General features: G+C 41.5%; 1 protein-coding gene across 4 annotated transcripts in view; it reads left to right on the top strand.

Annotated features, from left to right (window-relative positions):
- The window catches only part of MBNL2 (muscleblind like splicing regulator 2), a 112,090-nt gene extending 92,129 nt beyond the window's left edge, over window positions 1–19,961 (top strand). For 3 of the 4 annotated variants that reach the window (XM_075138268.1, XM_075138258.1, XM_075138285.1), the window contains 2 exons: window positions 1,389–1,483; window positions 17,017–19,961. In XM_075138268.1, the coding sequence (XP_074994369.1) occupies window positions 1,389–1,483; window positions 17,017–17,031 (110 nt within the window). In that variant the 3' untranslated portion in view covers window positions 17,032–19,961. The remainder of the gene's footprint in view (window positions 1–1,388; window positions 1,484–17,016) is intronic. The other variant, XM_075138275.1, reaches the window with a different exon arrangement.
- Window positions 19,962–20,607: the final 646 nt, after the last annotated feature.

Below are 20,607 nucleotides of genomic sequence, written 5' to 3'. Positions count from 1 at the left end.
TTATACTGTATATGATGTATATTCACTTGTTTCAAAAATCCTAGGAAAGACTTAGACAATGACTAGAATTAAAGGTTCGCTTGTCCTTCTGGTTGACTTTGCAGAGTGTTTAGATTTATAGATGAAAGCTGCAGTTTAGATGTGATATCACCTGCTATAACAACTACACTGCAAAAGCATAATACCATGAATTCCAGTCTGCTTTTCAGTTTTCAAAGTTTTATTTCTCTTTATATTTTATATTGTCTAGTACTATAAAATCATAAAATACTGGAAAAAGCCAGCAAATTTCATCAGTGTTTTAAAATTTCATAGTGGTGTGCCTATTTCTCCTTTTTGCTGTGTGTTAGAAAGTTTTATCAGCGTTTCCCAGAAATGTCTACTTTGATCCACAGAGGTTCTGTTGAAACTTGTGATCTGAATCTCGGTCCTCCTTTAAATATATTTGCAGCTTGGAATTAACATTTTGGGCATGCAAAATGGAAGTCCAGTGCAACAGCCTCTAAGGCAGAAAAGTAATCTTTCTTCTATTCTATAGCCCTATCCCAGTGATTTTTTTTTTTCGTGGGACTACTCAGATAAGCAGTTAAAATATCAAGCCTTTAAAACATCAAGTTAATAATTCTTCCATGAAGATGCTGATTAAAATTCATTCTTAAAATGAGCAAAAGCAGCAATTTTCACAAAATTGACGTTGCTTTTTTAGATCAAACAAAGTAGTATTTAAATCAGGAAAATTATTACCATCCTTCTTCTAATTTTTGTCTCAAAGCAGATGGTAGTTTAACTCTGAGTCTAACAGTTATACCGTGCTAGTAGGAAAAAAAAAAGCGTAAGCTGGATTATAAAGGAAGACAGTGAGTATCTGGCTTACTTCAAAATAAAGATACATGAAAATAAATAATTCATTTTTTAATTGTGTTTAAAAAGTAAGATAAACATTTATCAGTTTCCTTCCCAGTACAAACCACTGAATTTTTTTTTAGTAGAATTTTATTTTGGAGTGCTTTATATTGATACTGGGGGAAAACAAATTGCCCATGTAACAATTCTCAGATAACAGGCTATTTTGGTAGAGACCTCATTTGCACAAGTAATCTTGTTCTTAGAGATAATGCCCGCATTTTCAATGGTCCTTGCTCTTTTTTCTGGGAATCGCCGATTGTGTTGACAACCTTCCTTTAATTGTACTTGTAATAAGCTATTTTCCCTTTTTTTTATTTCTCCGCCACGCTTTCTCGCTTTGCACTGTGATTGCATGCCATCTGCCGGTTTAACCCATGACGATGGCTTGCCGCTCTTGATATTCACCATGCCAAAAATACCACTTCTCTTACCATAATGCTGCACCCTCCTGTTCATTGCTTCCATGGTTCCCCTCCTGAAAGTACCCATGATGCACAACGCTACGGCCGCCACTGTCTCTGCAGCAACAACTCCTGCAACAAGTGTTCCCTTCGCCGCAACAGCCACAGCAAATCAGGTTTGCTCCTTTTAAAGCTTTCTTTCACAAGATCCCGAACTCTAAATGAGTGCTGAGATTTTTATTTTAATTTTTTTTTTTAACAAAAAAAATTCTCCCGGAGAATTTTTTTTTTTTCTGTGTTTACCCCATCAAATTTTACTTTTATTTTTAAGTCGTTTATAGCAAGTGTTTGTGGGACAGGTTGCACTTATTTAGAGTTAACATTTGTTGCAAATAATGATGTAGCTGTGTTTTGTGTTGCGATGTTTGTACCTAATTACTCTGTAATTAACCCAGCTGGAGTTAGAATCACCGTAGTACTGGACTACTTACGAAAGTCTATTATTAACTCCTAAGTTCAAAAGGAAGATCATCACAGGTTTCAAACGGTTCAGGTGTGTTAATGTAGCCTCCTCCGTGCAGTGTGTGGACGTGACTAATTTGTAAGCATGGAAGCTGTCTAAAATCACAAGCGGGACAAGGTAGCTGGAAAAAAAAAGAGAGAGAAATAAAATTGAATGTTTTCTCTAAATGCTAGTGATCAAAACAGCACTCGAGATATTTATGACTATGCCTGCTTTATGTTTGAAAGTGTATCTTTAACCTGGGAATTATATTTCCCTGAGGAAGGACGTTGTTACAAAGAACCCCTGGGGTTATTGGCAGAGGCAGGCTAGGAAAGATGATACTTTCTCCTTTTCTTCTGCGGTTTGTTATGTTAATGGCACTTTTCATTCTGGTAGGGTTTCCCCCGCCTCCTGTGGGACCTGATTCCCAGGGAAGACATATCTGTTGCAGCTCTGAGTGTGTAGCTGTGAATAATCCATTGGGGCTGTAGAGATGCCCATTCCGATGCGCCCAGACCCCCCCAGGAGAGGGGTTTGCACAGCAGTTAGGTCGCTCTAGCTTTTCTGTTACTTCAGGACCGCGCTCAGGCACTTCCACCTGAGAGCTGTTTTCCCTCAGGTTTTGAGAGGTCAAACTGAGGGGGAAGCAAGCAGATTTGCTCACCAAGTGAAAGCAAAGGGCTATGTCCCCATCACCTCTCCTTGTGTTGCTCCTGGGCAGACCAACGAGCTGTTGCCGACCTAGTAGAAACGCTCGCCTGTTGATTCATTCCCCTCCACCTGCCAAGGAATTACGAAGAAATCAGTGAAAATGTTTTGCTTAATAATGTTATACCAGCAGATTTATTTTTTTTTTACTGTTGGTCCCAAAACTATTTAAGTGTCTCATGGAAAAATAGAAGTTGCCCGCAAGAGTTTGTTTATAATGATTTAGGAAAAATATACTACCTCTGAAATACACCCTACTTTCTTAAAGAAACACAAACCAGTCTGTTTTCTCTATTTTTTTTTTAAAGACTTGTTTGCCAACATTGTGGTGTTTGTGCTTTTAGCATTTTCATCGAAAGAGGGTTGTCGTTTTGTGCGTTCTTTTCTGAGAGCTAGCTTGTTTTAATGAAGAAATGCTCAGGAAGAGGAGGAAAATGCAGCAGGCAAATAGTGCATTTCTCTGTCCTTCCCAGAACAGCATCTCCAGCAAAAACTTGTTTGGTGGTATCCAGTGTAGTTTTGTGATCCCAAAATGGTGACAGAGGGACTTGAAGATGCCAAGGGACTATGAGAAAACGGGGCGGTTTGGGGAGGGGGTCAGCTGGGGACCCTCTCCCGCACGGGAATGCAGCCAGGGCAGCTCCACCACCCACACTCCTGAGCGCCAGAGGGGCCGACTGTGGCTGAAGTAGAATAAATACATGTACACCTACAGAAGGACCAGTAAGCAGTCTTTAATGGGAATACTTTCATACGAGTAACTGGTGCCACTGGGGAGAGGTAGGTGTGCCTTAATGCACTTTCTCATCTAACAGGATAGCAGGCAGAGCCCCTCCTTTCCCAGTGCAGATTTTGTTTGCCTTGGAGGATTAGAGCATTTTAAATTTAACAGGAGTTGTAAAAAGTGTCTGTCTGTATTTATTTAGTTGCACATATTTGTCTGTGTGTATAGATATAACTCCATGCTGAAATTAAAGGACGGTTTAACACGGGGATGGGTTTCCACTTGTTTAACTTCAGCCATTTGGAAGTTCGGCATCCAGTTCATCTGCTTTTCTAGAAGTCTGTGTTAGAGCAAGGTAAATTGCCCTGGGGGGTCCTGCCTCTTTCCCTTGCCTGTGGAAGGAGTGTAGGTGCGTAACCAAAGCTCTGCACCACTGCACGTGGGGGAGATGAGTCCCATCCCAGCAGCTTTTCTCATTGGCTTCTGTAGCGTGTGCCATCGCTGCCTTTTTCTTCTCACTCCTGTCTTTGTTTTAGTCATTGCAAATCTTTAAAAGCTACTGTAAAAAACTGTGTATTTGAAAGTAGGGAACGTAGTAGTAGTTACTTTTTCTTTATAAGAGGCAAATCTCCAAGTTTGCTGTTTATTTACAACCTCCTAAGAGTTCAAGACAAAGCTACCACATTGGGAAAGGCCCTATAGTAACTCTGTGGTCCTAACTCTCAGTATCTCTTTAGCCCAAAAAACACAGAAGGAGCAGGTAATTAACTTGGGTTAAGACTTTGTTCATGGTCATAACGTTCTTTGTGTCCTCTTGTATGGATTTAAACTCTCCTGTGTATTTCAGAAGAGGACTTTTTTCTTCCTGTCTAGATAAAATTTCCTTTCCTGGTCTGTGCCACGCTGCTTTATATATCCGTGGGATACGGTTTCCTCTTTTCCTCTACTGCACTTTTTTAATCAACCTGCAGGCTTCAGCCCATCCCATTTCAGCTCCCACGGCTTCTCCTCACAATGCCAGGCACGAAAAGAAAGTTGTGGCAGGCCTTAATCATTTAGCTCAGTATCATTTGGCTTAGTATTCTGGTCTGGGGAAAGATTGCTGGACTTCCTTGGATTGAGTGTGAGGATCCCAGTGTCCTTGAAGCACCAGTGGAAGGAAAAGTCAACATCCCAAAAGTTACAGGGTCTCAGCTGACGGCTAAAAAACCTAACAACTCTGTTGGGTCCAGTAAATTATTTAGTACGTGCTGTCAGCTTGTATTTTGAAAAAAGATGAACTATGTCTCAGGTCTTCTGTCTGTCCTTTCTTTCTGAAAATAACGTGAGTAACAGCTCAAAATTTGCCTGCATTGACACATACACAGTCGGTCATGCTTGGCTAGCAACTCTACACGTTGTGTGTTCAATGTATGGCACAAGGCACGTGAGAAGATTGTGTAGGGTTAAACGCTATACCGTAGTATATCCGTGCAGGGTGACACCAGTTAAGACTACATGGAAAATTGGAAGTCTCTTGCTTTTCCTGACTTACAGAAGTTAGGTTTTAAAACCCAAATAATATTCTTGCGGTGTGCTTCAGAGGGGAGGAGAATTGCTTTGGCTCAGTGCAATGAAACCAGGGTGGAGCAAAAGTGCTTTAGCCAACTCTGTTCTGCAAATCCTGATTAAAAACCGACTCGGTTGATAAAAGAGCTGGTGGTGTTGCCGTTCACTGAACGTAGACGTTTTGTGAGGGGATGTACCCGCTTATTTAGCTGCCAGACTGTGATGAGAGGGGATGGAGCGGGGACTTCCGCTTGGGATTTCCAATGAAAGGCAAGTGGACTTCCAAAGGTATGTGAGAAGTCTGGGAGCCAGTCAGAGGTGAGAGGTCCTTCCCCTTTTCCTTTTCCTCCCTTCACAACTGCTCCAGCTGTTTCTACCAGGGTGGCGCTGGAAGCCGCAGCTGCTTAACCTCGCTTCAGGGTTAGATCCTTAATGAACTTACGTTCAGTTGTTGTTCGGGGATGCTGACAATGTTTTTTTGGAGGATGGAACCAGCAAAATTCCAAAAAGTGTGAAATGACGGTGAGAAGCAGCGCTAGGGCGTGTACACGGAGGGTTTGGCCCTAGCTCCCTCTAGTGCATGCGTGTGGGCAGAGGTATGTAAAACATCTTATTTAAAATATTAATACAGTAATTGTGTGTAAATATATACTTCAGAGATCTTTAACAAAGCTTTTAATTATTACTCCTGTAGCTAGTGGACTAGCAGTACTCGAGCAAGCAAGGAAACAGTTACCTGCTCAGCTTTGCTCACAGGTAGCCATAAGATTTCACAGAGGATGATCTATCCTAACATTATTTGAGAGAGGTGTTATTCTGAATTCTGGGACTGAATTTCAATTTTGAGTAATGCCAACACCTGTTTTGGGGGGCTTTAAATTTCTAAGTAGAAAGCCTTACTATTGCTTCATTTACGTATACGCATTGGTGAGTCCTACAAGGCTTAAAAGGTTAGGGCTCAGCCCGAGGTTAAGACACCTAAGTGTTGGTGTCTGAGTGTGGGTTTCTACATGCAAGCTAGAAGTTTAAGTGCCCATTGTAGACTGTGAAGGTTATCAGCACAGTCAGATGAAGTCTGGAGAATAGTCTAGCTCACCCTTTAAAAGTCACGCAGGGCTAGGTTCAGTTGCCTAAACATGTCTCTACTGACGTTTAAGATTGTCCTAAGATAACCTTGGATGTCTAGGTTATCCAAGACATTTTGACAAGCTTGGCAGATGCCATTCAGGACCTACAGACAAATCCGCATGCTTGTGAACTGGCAGCTGGACGACAGGCAGGAGACCTTAGCCCAAATGGTACTAAAAGCCTGGTGAGTAAATGACCTGAGCCTTCAGTGGGTGATCACACGAAGTGATCTCCGGGCTCCATTGGCGCGCTGGCTAGGTTGCATCACCCCTGTGACAGGAGATTAGACACCAGCATTTCTGTGTCTTAATCTGTGTTCTTAGGCTCAGTGGGCGGTTCCTTAGTTCTTGGTTATTACAGGGCAATTACCAAATTCCAAATTATTTTAAAGAAAATAGCCTTGCTCACATCACTTCAGTACAGAAGTGGCTTTATTTTCTGTAGCAATGAAAATGGGCCAAAGACTGACTGTATAAAAATAACATTACAGGGAATGCTGCTTAAAGATGTTATTTAGTGACGTTACTTTACTGGTTATATGACCTTTAACAAGAAGGCAAAATTAAAAGGCAGATCCCTTAGAAAAATGAAATACTTATGGGCCATGTCTGAAAAGCAATATAAGATCAACAGGCTGGCTCATGCTAAGGCTTGTGATTATCAAGCACAGCTGTTTTAAATTATGCATCAGCATTCGCACTAAATTAGGTGGCAGTTATGCAGATATTAATTATGAAATCATTCAGTAGCCTTCAGTTTTGACAAAATCTGTAAAAATACAGTGAAATGAAAATAAAAAGTTACGTTACATTCGAGTGCCACAAACAAAAGAACAATTAAAATATTTGCCCCAGAATTAAAAAAGTAGTTAAGATAGCATAAAATACAAACACGCCAAAAGTTTAGTGGGGGTTTGAGACGCCGTGCGTGGCAGCTCCCTCGGGAGGGAGGAGAGCCGGGACATACAGCCACAGAGCACCTCCCCTTGCCAAGGTGCCCACAAAGGCAGCCGCCACTCCCGGAGGAGGCAGATTCCCCTTAGACCGAAATGTCATGTGGCACCTACTCAAGCTATTTTCTTCTTCTGCATAAAGCAGAAGCGCCAGTTGCTCCCTCTTGCAAATATTCCCTGGTGTCCCCAAAAAAGGGCTTCCTCTCCAGTCTACACATCGAACCCCGGGACACCTTCTGGCAGGGCAGAGGCTGTCGTCAGCGCTGCTGAGGAGTGACAAGGCTTTTTCTGTCTCACGTTCCCTTTCCTCCCTGTGGAAACCTGCTGAACTTGTAAACAGGGAGAAGAGTAGCAATATACTGAGAAAATGAGTTGAAAAATCTGGAAGGTAGTAGGAAACAGCTTTTTTTGTTGGTTGAAAGCAAGCTTTTGAGAAGGAAGGTGGGAAGGGGAAACAAATGTTATTTACATCTTTAGTGCCAGTATACAACAACGTTACAAATAAGAGCCTATGCAAAATTCTTGTTAGTGATTTGAGAAGCTTTGATTGCAGTTTCTAAGGCAATGGGGGAACAGGTAGGAAAGCACTTCTGCTGTGAATAATAAGTATCTAAGCAATTTTTGTCTTTTTTTTGAGTGAAAGTTTTGGTCGAGAAATTCCATAGTCCCACGTTAAATAGTCATATAGAAAATTCTGTTCTAACAACAGAAAAGACGATTTGAATGAAAAATTCCAACAAAGGAGATAAAAGAATAGGTTCCTTTCTCAGACACATTATCAGAGGGGATGCTTGCAGGGAGCGAGCCCTGGGCAGAACAGTGTTGGACATCTAGTGAGCCCATGTATGGTGCCATGCTGCTCCACGTGGAGGTATCAGCAAGCCTTGGCATCTGGGATGCAGGACTGGACACCTCACCTTGTATCTGCACCAGGCTGGAAAAATGAACCTAAACGATCCTTGATCGTGAAGAGTTATTTCTCTGGAGAAGGTACTTGAATAGCAATAGCTTGTCACGGTAGGAAAGGCAAACATAAACGGCTTGCTGCCTCTTTCATGCTAGACACCCAAGAATTACAAACCTCAATTCAATCAAGTTATCTTGTCTGAAGACACTGAGTTACATGTAAGTAGCTGTAATTTTCAGAAATAACAGTTTACAGACTCAAGAAGTGAGAGTATCCAGTCTTAAAGCCCACAACAAATCTCAAGCAGTGCCAAGAAAAGACCCTTTGAATTGCCATGGAACAACTGACGTTACAAAATACGTGGCAAACTTTGTTTTCATAAACTGTAAGGCAGCAAAGAAGTGAAACCAAAAGATTACCCTGGAAAATTTAAAGGAACTCTATTTTAAGTCTCATGCAAACTTTAACCAAGTCTTTCTTTTACTGTTAGTAACATTTTTTTGGTCTCTTAAGATAGAGTGTTGTTTCTGTGTAGATGATGAAGACTTCTGGCAGGCTTGCATACAGAGTTTTAGATCACATGCTCATATACAAGAAGCCAGTGAGAAGAAACGGAAAAGCTCTGTTTTGGTTTTTTTTAGAAATTCCCCCCTCACACACCCCCGCCCCTGTAGAGAAGGACTGAAACCTGATTTCCTCTGATAGCCTGCTAGATGGCAGTATCACATAACACGAGCAGTAAGCAAAGGCAAACACCTCTTTTATATAACAAAAATCAAGACATATTTCTCTTTCCTGTTATAGACTGTTTTAGCTTTCATATCATTGCAATTAAAAAAATGTATTTATGTTTGATACGATAACTTCCTTTTGTGCTCTTGCTTTCAATTATTCAACAAATGATACTTTGACAAGTTGAGTAGAAGTCTTTTGGGGCATATATTTATTACTTAAAAATAGGAAAATTTTTCTGAGATCAACTCATTTTGTAGGTATTTGGGGAAAAATGAGTTTGTTTCATTGTGCTTAGCATGTACACACAGTTCATGTGAGTCTGTTTTTTCCATCATAAAATTTTAACAGCACAGTGCAGAGCTCCAGACGTACTTGTTTGGGATTCTGTTCTTTGAAATAATTGCATCCGGACATCTCTAGCTGCTCCAACTATTTTCCCTTGAATTAAACAAATATCATGTTTTTATCTTGGTGTATATTTATTGCCCATTTTATTACCAGAAATGCCAGTCTTTGGCTTTGAGTGTGCAGGAGGCTGCCCACGTAACCGCAGTGGAAACATCTATTTATTTATTTGTTTGTTTGTTGTACTTGTCGTGACTTTCAGCTTGAGGCAGAGATTTGTTAACTTTGACTGACTTCATTTTTGGCACAATATTATCTGCAGTGACACACAATAGTATGTATGTCTGTTTATGTGAGAGTATTCAGATAGGAAAATTAAGAAAGCGGTGGGCAGTCAAAAGTGAGGAACATTAAGGTTTCCTCAGAGAAGTTATAAGTATAATGAGTTTTGTAAAACCGACACGGAGTGTTATTAAGTGTGGTGTCTGGTGAGTAACCTTGATGAACATAAATTTGGTACCTTTCTGTGTTTGAGTTAAGTTCTGGATGTTGCGGTGGACCGTCTCTTGCTTGGAAGGGAGTCTGAACTGGAGCGCCAGGTTTTGGGAGAGGAGAGGTTTCAGAGCTGTGGTTACTGCAGAAGTGCTAGCCGTGCTCTGCGTGCAGTGGCAATGTTCGCCTAAAAGGGATGCCATGTGTCGAATGGAGCCTCATCTTGCGTGAATTGGGCACACGTGATGTGTAAGAGGAAAACATAAAGCAGGTTTTGTTAAAAGAAAAAAAAATGCTAAGTGAGGACATGTAAGAAAATGCAGGTTTGGAGAAGTAGCACCCCTACAAGAGGAATACGGGCACTTTTACAGGTAATGCACAACTTGTGCTTGGCCTTTCACTCCTTTGTGCTCTGCGTAAGCCTATTCTGGCAGTTTCTAAAATTGAAGAAGAGAAGGAAAATGATCTGAAAGTAGGAAGTGAAAATCACAGATAACTGCAGTAGCTCAGACCTGCTGAAAGGTAAAATTGAGTGGCTATTCAAAACAGTCACTGTACGGGTGCTCCTAAAATACTACAGCAGTGATTTTCTCATTTCTATGTAGTCCATCTGCTGCCTGTGCTATTAGTTAAAAATAGATTTTGGTAGAATATATTAGAGTATGTTATGATCAATTTTTAGTACTGCATTATTTATTACTTTAAAGAAGAATAAATAAAGCCAGATTGTTTTCATTTTTAAAACAACTAGTTCTGTTTCTTCTGAGTGAGTAAATACCTATTAAGTTGAACTTAAATATTATACATTATTACTTAAGTAAATACCTATTGCAGCTCATAAGCATGCTAAGGAGTTGGCAGCACAAGTGGCTTTGGACTCTCTTTCAGGACCTTGTGAATATTAAATGAGAAGAATGATGCTGTTGAACCCTTGAGCCCTTTGGGATCCCATGGTTGCCTTGATCTTTCTTTAGATCATCATGAAGAGCTGGATTCAGACAAGGTCTTTGTCAGCTTTATGACACCCTGATGGCCAACAACTGATGGAATGAAATATGCTAGCAGATGTGTCCGCTTCAGCATGGACATCTGACCCTCAGCCATTTCCAGAGACATATTATCAACGTATGGGACAGGCATGCCGTGCAAACTGGGCACGCTCAGGTTTAGGGAAGAAAAGAGAGGGTGGAGCAGGGCACCAGAATTACCATGTCAGGGGATGGGCTGTGAGAAAGCCAAGCAAATAGGACTTCCACCCCTCAGGAAACAAACACCTGATGCCCCCTATATTAGTTACTGTATGGACAGCCAACCGAGGAGATCATGTGTGGCCTAGACATCTCACCCTTTATATACAAATCAGAGGTCACCTTACTGATGAGCAAGTAGACAAATGTATTGGGGATGCATTGGATTAACAGAGAAGCAGTAAGATGAAAATCCTCCTTCACCCCTGAATTGAGGAGAGGTCCACAGTTAGTGAGAAAAACGAAGCACGTATACGTTAAATCATAATATGCTGGAAATGAGAATGAGGTTTCTGGCCATCAAGAGAGGAGTAGCAAAGGAAAGAAGCCAGCAACGCAAGGTGGAGCTCAATGTGTTTATAAAGAGCGATGAAGTGATTGGCAGTGATAGCAGGGGTAACGCATTGACTTCAGCAGGTCTCTCCAACCCTGCTAGTAGTTCCTTTAGGTTTTGTTTGGGATACGTTTATTCGGGTTTTTTTTCTTTTCAGTGTTTGCAGATGACCCTGTAGAAAGATGCTAGTTTGACACTAGTTTTACAGGGGTACAAACTGGTGACCATGAATTTTGAAAGTGGAAAGGGATAAATGAGTGAGGCAGGCCTGAGGTTAGATGATGGGTGCACGAATGTGCAAGTGTATACGGTAGAGACGAGGAAGAGAAGGTCCCGTGGCAGCGACAAGACCTGCAATGTAGTGCAGGCCAGGAAGGGACTTCCAGCGGGGGATTACAGCTAGTGCCAGGACCAGGAGAGGGGGCAGGACAACAGGTAAGTGGAGAGATGTGGCGTGTGTACCCCAGCACCTTTCCACCCTGAGCGCTGGGCACAGGCAGACTGCTTTTAATGCAAGCAAGAGTTGGAGCCAGCTCAGCTGGTAGCCAGTGGAGGACAGGGGCAAATCCCATCCCTCGGGGGAGTGTCGGTGGGAGTCCTGGCGTGGGGGATTGGAAAGCTCAGTTCCATGGAGGTGCTGCTGCTGAAGCCATGGAGAAATAGGAGGTGAAAAAGTCCATGTGTAAGGCTATGTAAAAATTAAGTAAGACCAATCATAACTGATATGATAGTGATTATTCTCAGTAAATGTCTGAATATTAACTCATCCTTTTCTACTTTTGATCAAAAAAAAAAGAGACTGATTTATTTTGAAGAAAAAGAACAAGGCGCATGCCACGAAAGAGCATTCTAAGAGAAAATGAAAAACAAAGAGATGGAGGCATTTCCCAGGGGCATGGAGAAATATAAATAGTCTTGGGTTTCATGTCAAAGGGAAGAAATACTTGGTGTTAGTTTTATTTTTAGAAAGCAGGAGAAGTTATGAGACAGCCTGATACGAGTCGGCCGTCTGAAAATATCTGTCGTTTTTAATGTATACCCTAGATATATCTCACCAGTCTTCTACTCGTGTGAAAAAAATGAAAATAGAAAATGTCACTGTGGCAGGATTCATCTGCCCTGACGCAGGTGTGTAGAAGTTAAATACCTCATTGTGAACTGTTTGCCCCAGGCTCTTACATTTGGTGGAGGGGAAAAAATAAGTTGCCTGAAGTAGGCTAGGAGGATGTAAAATAGGGTGACCAGCTGAGGCACACTGAAATCAATGTTGTCTACAATAAACTCCTATTACTATATTGCTCTTAAAATGAAAAGATGAGCAGCCTAAAATGTTTAGTATGTATGAGTTCATTTTTGGAGGGATAAGAGCTTCACAACGTGGAGGTCAAATACGATCTTAATCCCCCTCGTAAAATGTATTAACAATTATAGAGCAAAGTGTAATTTGGAGAAATAATTTCAAAACTTCTGAAAGAGAAGCATCTCAGAGGTAGATACAAAGTCATGTTTTCCAGCTGATCCACTGTGACAGATCTTTAGTTGAATTAGAGTTCATGTACACTGAATTCATGCAGAATGGTAAATTTTCTGTACTCGTCGTTGTATAATAAATCCGCAACTGGAAACAAAATTTAAGACGCAAGGAATAAAGAAGCTTCATGAGTTGTAGCTTCAAAACAGAAGATCTCAAGCCAAATGGTATTCTTGAAATCCATAGTACCTAGTCATGATTCTAGGTAATTTCGTTGATTCTGTGAACAGTATCAAGTAAAGAAGTGCACGTGGTAACCTGGGTGTCAGAAGAGAGTTCACAAGGGTGGAATTTCCACCTTAACTTAAAAGAGATTCTCAATTTTACTTTTTAAGTCTTGAGACAATAACCGGTTGCAGCCACTTTTGCTGGGTCTGGGGAAATCCCAAGCTGATGTCAATTTGTCTGCTGCGTACCGTGGGTTGGTAGTTTGGTGAGAAGCTGAAACCACTGGCAGTAACATCTCTCTTGGTTGTCGTTCCCATGGACCACACTGCAGAACGGCATCACCCTTAGGAGCAACCCTGGCTGAATTTAGGGATGTTCTGTGTTGCACAGGGGGCTTAATGACTACTGTGGTCATTCAGAGGTTCTGAAGGTAAAGGTCTAGAAGAGCCATGCTCTGATAGAAAAGAGAGAAAGTCTTGGCGTTTGGGAGCTGAAAATGCCACCTCTAAAGAGCTGGAAAATTTGGAAGAGCAAATGCTTCTTGGCGGTTAGCAAGTAGTTTGCAGAAATTTAGGTTCGCTCTATTTGTGGTTTCAGTGAGGTCTAGTAACTAACATTGGCACAATTTTAGTGATTTTACTCTAAAGGGTAGCCAGCCTTCTGGCGCTTCAAACAGGTACCAAGCAAAAAGGGAATGGGGAGGGTACCCTATGTCTGTGATTGCCTCCAAAAAATGCCCTTTGCTGTTACTAAGTCTTCTGTGCATTGCTACCCCAGACTGTGAGTGCCAGGCCATTCTGCTTCTGCTAGAAACCGTGTTCTTATTAGATCTTGTTCTGCAGCAGCAGAAGGAATGTTTTCTGGCACGTCTGTATCCAGACCCGTGGATCTTATTCATACAGAGCATGAGAAAATGCTTTCCCGTGCTTGACCTGTAGACCTTTGTACATGGGACAATGCACACTCATTGTGTAGTCTTATTTTTCAGGTTTTTATGCTTATATATACACCATGGTAAAAGTGTCAATACATTATCTCAAGCTGCTGTGAAGTATAATGATATAATATTATCACTGCAAATATGACGAATCATACATATATACATTTGAGATGTAATTCTTCAAACAGTAGCAAAATGAAGGTTGTTGGACCTATTTACAAGTAGGGAGGGAGTGCAGACTCTGTAATAGGTGTTGGCAGGGACGTTCCTTGGTCAGAAAATCAGCTTCCCCTTTTTCAGCATGCAAGCGATGGAGCAATTAGCAGCGATGCAGACTTAGATAGCCTCTGTCTTCCATCACAGTTTATTACTTCGTTTGTAGATTAAACAGAAGAGGTTCACAGTGTGTTTTCCATGTAAAGTAGTTTAGCATTTTATGTTTCTCTGTCAGACACAGTGAAAAAAACAGTTGCAGAAGCTGATACATGTGTATGTAGCTATGGCAGAGTTGTGATATCTTTTGAGAAATAGGGTGTGAACATATAATTAAAGACTACAGGATACGTTTTACAGCTTGTGGCTAAGGTTAAAAAAAAAAAGTAGCTCCTCACTTCTGCGTCTCCGCACTGGAGAAGCCTGTTCTGAAGAAGAGACTTGAGGTTTTTTCCCTAGGAGGACTCCTACGTGTACTAGAAATAGCCGGGGTGTAACATGCCCTAGTTACATCCCCTGCAGAAGCAGCGGCATGGCGAGGACAATGTGGTGGGAGCAAGCCGGCTCCGTAGCCACTGGCAGCGGGGAGAGCTCCAGCTGCTCCTCCTGTACCCCAACCGCGTAAACAGGACGTGCTCGCACACAAAAGGAAAGTGTTTACATTGTCTTCGCTGTTTCCTGAGTTTTGAGAGGAGGGGAGAAACGGCAGGAATAGGGACGGGGCGGTGGAAGTCCTTACCTGGGCTCTGCTACGCACCAGAGCGGAGCGGAGATGGGGTCCCTGCTCTTTCACACTGCCCAGGGCCCCTCCGTCCTGCCTGGCATGCAGCAGGGTGAGATGCCCTTGGGTTAATCAAAGCACCAGGGATACCCTTTTCCTGAGATACAGCCTGAGATTAGGCCTTCTGCCTCCTCTGTCACACATTTTGGAGGAATTAGGAGCATCAGTCTTGTGGGGCTGTTTGACCTTTTAGGACATCTCGGCATAAGGGGCAATGATCTGTCTCCCTGTACAGGGAGAAAAAAGCTATAGGAAAATGCAAGTTTATCCCCTTAAAAGTTGGCAGACAATATAGGCAGCTGCGGTGTCTGAAATTCTTTTTTTTTTACACTGAATAAATTTCAGGTTGTGTCCCATTAAATCAGACCTTAGAATCCTTTAAATACACTTGTGTGATTATGGCTAACCCAGTGTAGCTAAAGCTGCTTTATTAATTACATTGACATGTGGGTTGTAACATGCTAAAAATATCAGTGCTGATAATCTTGGTCACCTCTTATATTCGGCACAGCTACGTTCTTTGAACCTACTGTCAAATCACCATGCTGTAGATGGACCAGGGCTATCGCAGGCAGGGCTTTATTATTCCAGCACAGTTATTTCTTTGTTATTTCAATAGGAAACAGAAGAGGGGCGATAAGCTAACAAACTCACAATGGGTGGAAGTTCATTAAAAATATATGTCCTTGTTGTATGTATGATGTATTTAGATGTTAAGCCCTTTGGAGCAGCAGGTGTTTGTACAGTGTCATTACAATGGGGCCTCGCGTGTGGCCAGATTTTCAGTGCTGATGGTAATCAAAGATGACTTTTTGGCATGCCAGCAAGCTAGGTGGGGTCGGAGAGCTGGTAGCTGTGTACAGAGAGCAAATAGCGGTGGAGACGGTCCCTTGCCTCCCAGAGCAACAGGAGTGGTCGCTCCTGCTGTGTCGGTTGGATGGCAAGCTCAAGAAGAAGGGACGAGTTGTTGGTGCTGTAGGAATCGGGGTTCAGAGGTTTTGCATATCCTGCCTCTCTCCAGAACCAGGCTCTTCCCCTCCTCCTCCGGGAGAAAGGAGGGCGACTCTCAGGTGTGGCAGCATTTACGTCGCTCCTGCAAATGCTTCATCTCATTGGCAATATTTTTGTTGAGCTGAGGTCCCTAGGCAGTTGTCTGTAGTAGCGAGGAGTCTTCATGGCATGCCACGCCATGCTGTACCTAGGATGAAGTCTGGTGTCAGAGCAGGCGGCACGCAGTGGCTGCCGGTGTGTTAAAATGTAACCGGGCAAGGGGCTAGAAGCAGCGCCTTCCATGCAGCGGCGAATGTGTTTCTTTTCAGCAATCTGTATGTCAGAGGTAGTATGTTGCTGAAATTATTTTCAAAACACCTTTTTTTTTTTCCTTTTAAAATAATTATTGCATTAAGCAGTGGTCTAGCTTTGTAATACACAAGTAGGTCAAAGTGCTGTCATGACTGTCTTGCATACCACCTACAAATACAGCTTAAAAATATGTCGAGTGCCAGATTAAACAGAAGAGTAGGCGATGCACGGTGGTTCCTTGACTTGTGCTTAAGTCTGGAGCACAGATGAGCAATGACGTCATAAAACATCACACCCCTGGCATTTGACATCACTTTCACTGACAGGCAGGTGATGGAAATCTGGACCGTTTTCCAATAGCGTGAGCAGGTTGAGTCAGTTGCTGGGCACATTGTGCATTTAACCTTTGCAGTATTGGAAGCACGAGAGTTTGTGTCTGTAAAATGGTTGCTTCACCCTCAGTTGAGACCTTGTGGAGGTAAAGCAGCAAGGTTAGTGACTAGCTAGGCGCACAGAGGTACCGTTACGATCATCCCCCTGGATCTCCTGACACAAGGAAGCGTGAAAAACCTCTCAAGTTTGCTGACCTGCAAATAATTTTTTTAGGAAATAAGCAGCTGCTAAAAGTGCATTGAAAAGACACTTTAGCTTGTTTCAAACCCCCAGCCCGGTACGTTTTTTTGCTCGTTAGTGGGGAGGGGACCTGCCTCCACCGTTTCCCCTGGTCATTCCTGACTTCGTGGGAGCAGGGTGGGAGCTGGAGAATCGCACCAGGCACCGATGCGCTTGTGAGCCTCCTCCAGGGCTGCTTCCCCCTCTGCTGACAGCCAGGGCGCCGAGGGCGTGCACCCTACCTACGGCCAGGCCCACTCTTTGTGGCTTCGGCACGGTCACCCGTATTTTGACACGTAAAGTATCCCCTCTGCGTGTTCTCACGCACGTGAGGAGGTGTGCGCGGGAAGAGGACGACCAGGTTTGTGAAACGCGAACGCCTCCCAGGCAGCGTGAGGATTCGGGACGCTGTCCCGTTCGGGATGCTGTCCCGTACGAGCTGCGCCCGAGCTTAGTTAGTCCAGTGCCAGCCGTCTGGGCGAACTGCTCTCCCCGCGTCACCTAAAAGCGCGATCACGCTTTCCTTTCTCTTAACAGATAATCCTGAAATAGCCGGCAGGAGCGGAACGGAGTGTCACGAAGCCTCCCTGCGGACGGCCAAGCACGGCTACTGTACATACTACCCCGTCTCCTCCTCTCTAGAGTTGCCACAAACTGCATGCTAAGTCAAGAATTTGTTCTTACGGACAAATCACAAACTCGAAAAAGCTAGTGCTGCTATGTCATATATGAATATTAAATATGGTATGCTTACTATACTCCAACCTAAAATAGTTAACTACCTGATACCAGCTGTGATGTTTCAAGACATAAAGGGTAACATTTAGTTTTAAAGATTTTCTAAGCATAGTTTAATTCTTGCAAATACTGTCTTTTCTCCATAACTATACCTAACGGAAATGGTCCAGTTAAGTTAGTCTCGTGAGATTCAGTGTTTATGAGTCTTTCGAGCTCAGCAATAATTAAGTTGTATTGGCTAAAAACTTACCCCAGTTGCAGGTTTAATTTTCACCCGAACTATGATTGGGGTTTTTCTTCTCAGTTAAAAAAGATCTTGGTTTTGCTCCCCTAGCGAGTTGATTCCAAGACAGAGGAAGTGAAACGCAGCCCAGTGTCCTGCACATCACCCTGCCAACCTGAATATTTTTAGCCAGAAGTCCAAAGTAAAGCACAAGTTCTTTAGATGCACATGGTTGGTGTTTGACTTGTATGGAGAAGTTGCATTTGAATCATAGCAGAATAGCAGAAGAAAATTTAAAAAATTTTGCACAGTGTGAACTTCATACCCCTTTCAATCCCCAAAAGAACAAAGTCTTGAGAATATTATTTTACAAGTATATTTATAATGTTTTTAAAAGAGACTTTGCAGAAGTGCCTAAATTTTGTCACATCAGACTTGATGAAAGTGAGCCTGATGCCAACAGTCAAATCTCACCGGAAGCGAATAATCTTTCAAACTCATAGTCAGGTTACCAAAAAGATCCAAGCTGTTAAGAAGTAACTTCTAGAAGTGTAAAAATCAAACAAAAAAAAGACCAAACTAACAAAAGAAAAGGCGAAAAAGAAGGCTGTAGATGAAGAGATTTGTATGATACTCTAATTTAATTAAAATTCAGTTGAGTCACTGAAACTTCATAGGTGACTTTAATCTAGACTATTAACTGAACACTTAAGAATGTAGAATGAGATTCAGTTTAATAAATCATTACTGTATTTGCATTTTTTTTAATTGGATTATACGATTGTAACCAGATTAGAGTGGAGAAAAAAATAGTTCTTTTAATTGTTTTTCTTTAAAAACATATTTTATGTCACAAAAGTATGAAGATATCTTTAATACAATTATATACATATTATATATACATACATACATATATATGGATGAAGCAGATTTTAATGTTGTTTACTTTTTTAAATACTTTGTTGATTTACAAGGTAATTATATATGTATAATTAAAATTTCATTTGTTTGATTTGAGATTTGTTTCAAGCACTATTGTACCAAATATTTCATATTTCACATTTTATATGTTGCACATGTATCACATAAATGACATAGTTTTTAAATTATTGTTTAAAAAAACAAGACAGCTGTTATAAGTGGATATTATGTATAATTGTTTGCAGCATAAGTTTTCTATGTGGACATTATTAGTGATTGCAGTATTTTAACTTAACCTCTTCAGATTGATTGTAAACTATTTTAAACTTTGGCAGCACTGCCTGTTCTGAACGACTGAAGGCACTAACCATATAATTATTTGTCTAGGAATTTATTTTCCGGGCTAAATCTTGTTTGTCCGATGTCTAATTACTATCTATTTATATATAAAGCTGGAGATTTGATCATCCGAAAGAAAAAAATAATCATGATTCGATTGTAAAATTAACATAGTGCTTGTAACGTTGCGTTAGTTTTAATTTGTGGAAAAATAATGTATCTTAACTTGTTACTTTAGCAGTTAAGGTATCACCAATATATACTATTAAAACACTAATATTTGTAGACTTTCTCAGTCATTATAACTAGGTAGTTGACACTGCAACTTGCCTATATCTGTCAAAGTTGTTTTTATTTTTTTATAATAGTTAATTTAGGCATTTGGGTAGCTTATTGTATAATACTAAATGGTAAATTATCCATGTTGTTTAAATATTTTATGTAGATAACTCTTCAAGACATTGTTTTGTGTGAACTTTTTATGTTTCGAAATAACTGTTAATCTATGTTTTTTACAATTAATCCAATACTACTATTTTTTGCCCATGGATGACGAAGCTTCAGATACATCAGGTCTTTCATCCAGATAAACTGACAGACAAAAAGAGAAAATGTATTTTTAATAAGAGATCCACTTTCCGACTTTATGACTTTGTAATATTCCTGAAAACTGTACAAGTACAAACCTATGCTAACAGTAAGGAGGCAATTACAGAGATGTGCAAATACGTGTACAACAGATTCTGCATTTTATTTATTTATAAAGTAATTTTATAGACTATTTCAAAATTTGGGAAGATCTAAAACTATTTTTCTGTATAAATATTATTTGCCAAAACTTTGTTTATATTTAAAAAAAAAAGTCTAATGAAAATGATTAAATTTTAAATGCTTTGTTTAATTAAAAAAAAAACCCAACAAATAAAACCCCCTAAAAGAACCATGAGATGGGCCAACACAGAGACAGTGAATACTGTAGCTGGGACACGCTTTCAAGTTACTTGAGGTGTCTCAGTGCTTATTTTCTTCAAAGGATACAGCACCTCACCAAAATACCTTTTTGTTTGCCTCTCTCATCCAGTATAATTGACGACGCGTACGATGAATATTTCAGTAACAGTTTAAAGAAACCCCTCCATTCACTCTTTTTCAGCATATAACTACTAGTGGTCTGTTAAATAGCCATTCTATTTCTGTTGTGACGTTAAATTCATTCACCCAATGTACAACCACTGAAATAAAAAGAAGCATTTTAAAATGAGAGCGGAGTCGGGGCGATCCTTTCTTGTGGCGCGGCTCTGGGAAGAGGGGCCTGGGGTGACAAAAATAGTCAAAAAGGAAGCGGAGGAGTCTTGAAATTTTTTTTATTTTGTTCTATTCTGTTCTGTTTTTTTTTTTCCTTAATCGCATATTCAAGTAACAAATCCTGAAGTGCAGTCCCCTGGTTCGGGACACACACAGATGCTATATGAGGAAGCACGCACTCCTCTCCCGCTGGAGGCGGCGTGCGGAGGAGGCCGCGGTGCAGGGCTTTAGCCCCAAACACTTATTTCGTGCCCTTTCCGCCCGCCCGTGCTGCGGGGGTGCGGGCAGGCGGTGGTTATCTCAGCGGCGTGGCTCGCAGATGCCTAACCGTTGGGGGATTTTTTCCGCCAGCACGTCCTCTGCATCCTCCTGTCTTGCCTACGTCTCGGAGAGTGTTACACCAGCAAATAATCCCCGTTACCTGCCAGCTCCTCTGGGGAGAGCAGCGTCGCAGAGGAGCTGCGTGCCCGGGGGCAGAGATCGCACGGCAAGCTAGTGACAGAGGAGGGATTAAAACCTCAGGCTTGCAGCTCCCTGGTTTCTTCACACGATCTTCTCTGATCTATTTTTTTTAAATGTTTTAAAGAAAGGAAATACAATTC

The sequence above is a fragment of the Calonectris borealis genome, chromosome 1 (genome assembly GCF_964195595.1).
Source record: "Calonectris borealis chromosome 1, bCalBor7.hap1.2, whole genome shotgun sequence".
Taxonomy (NCBI): domain Eukaryota; kingdom Metazoa; phylum Chordata; class Aves; order Procellariiformes; family Procellariidae; genus Calonectris; species Calonectris borealis.
The sequence above is the reverse complement of the archived record's forward strand: the minus strand, read 5'-3'. Positions and strand labels throughout refer to the sequence as shown.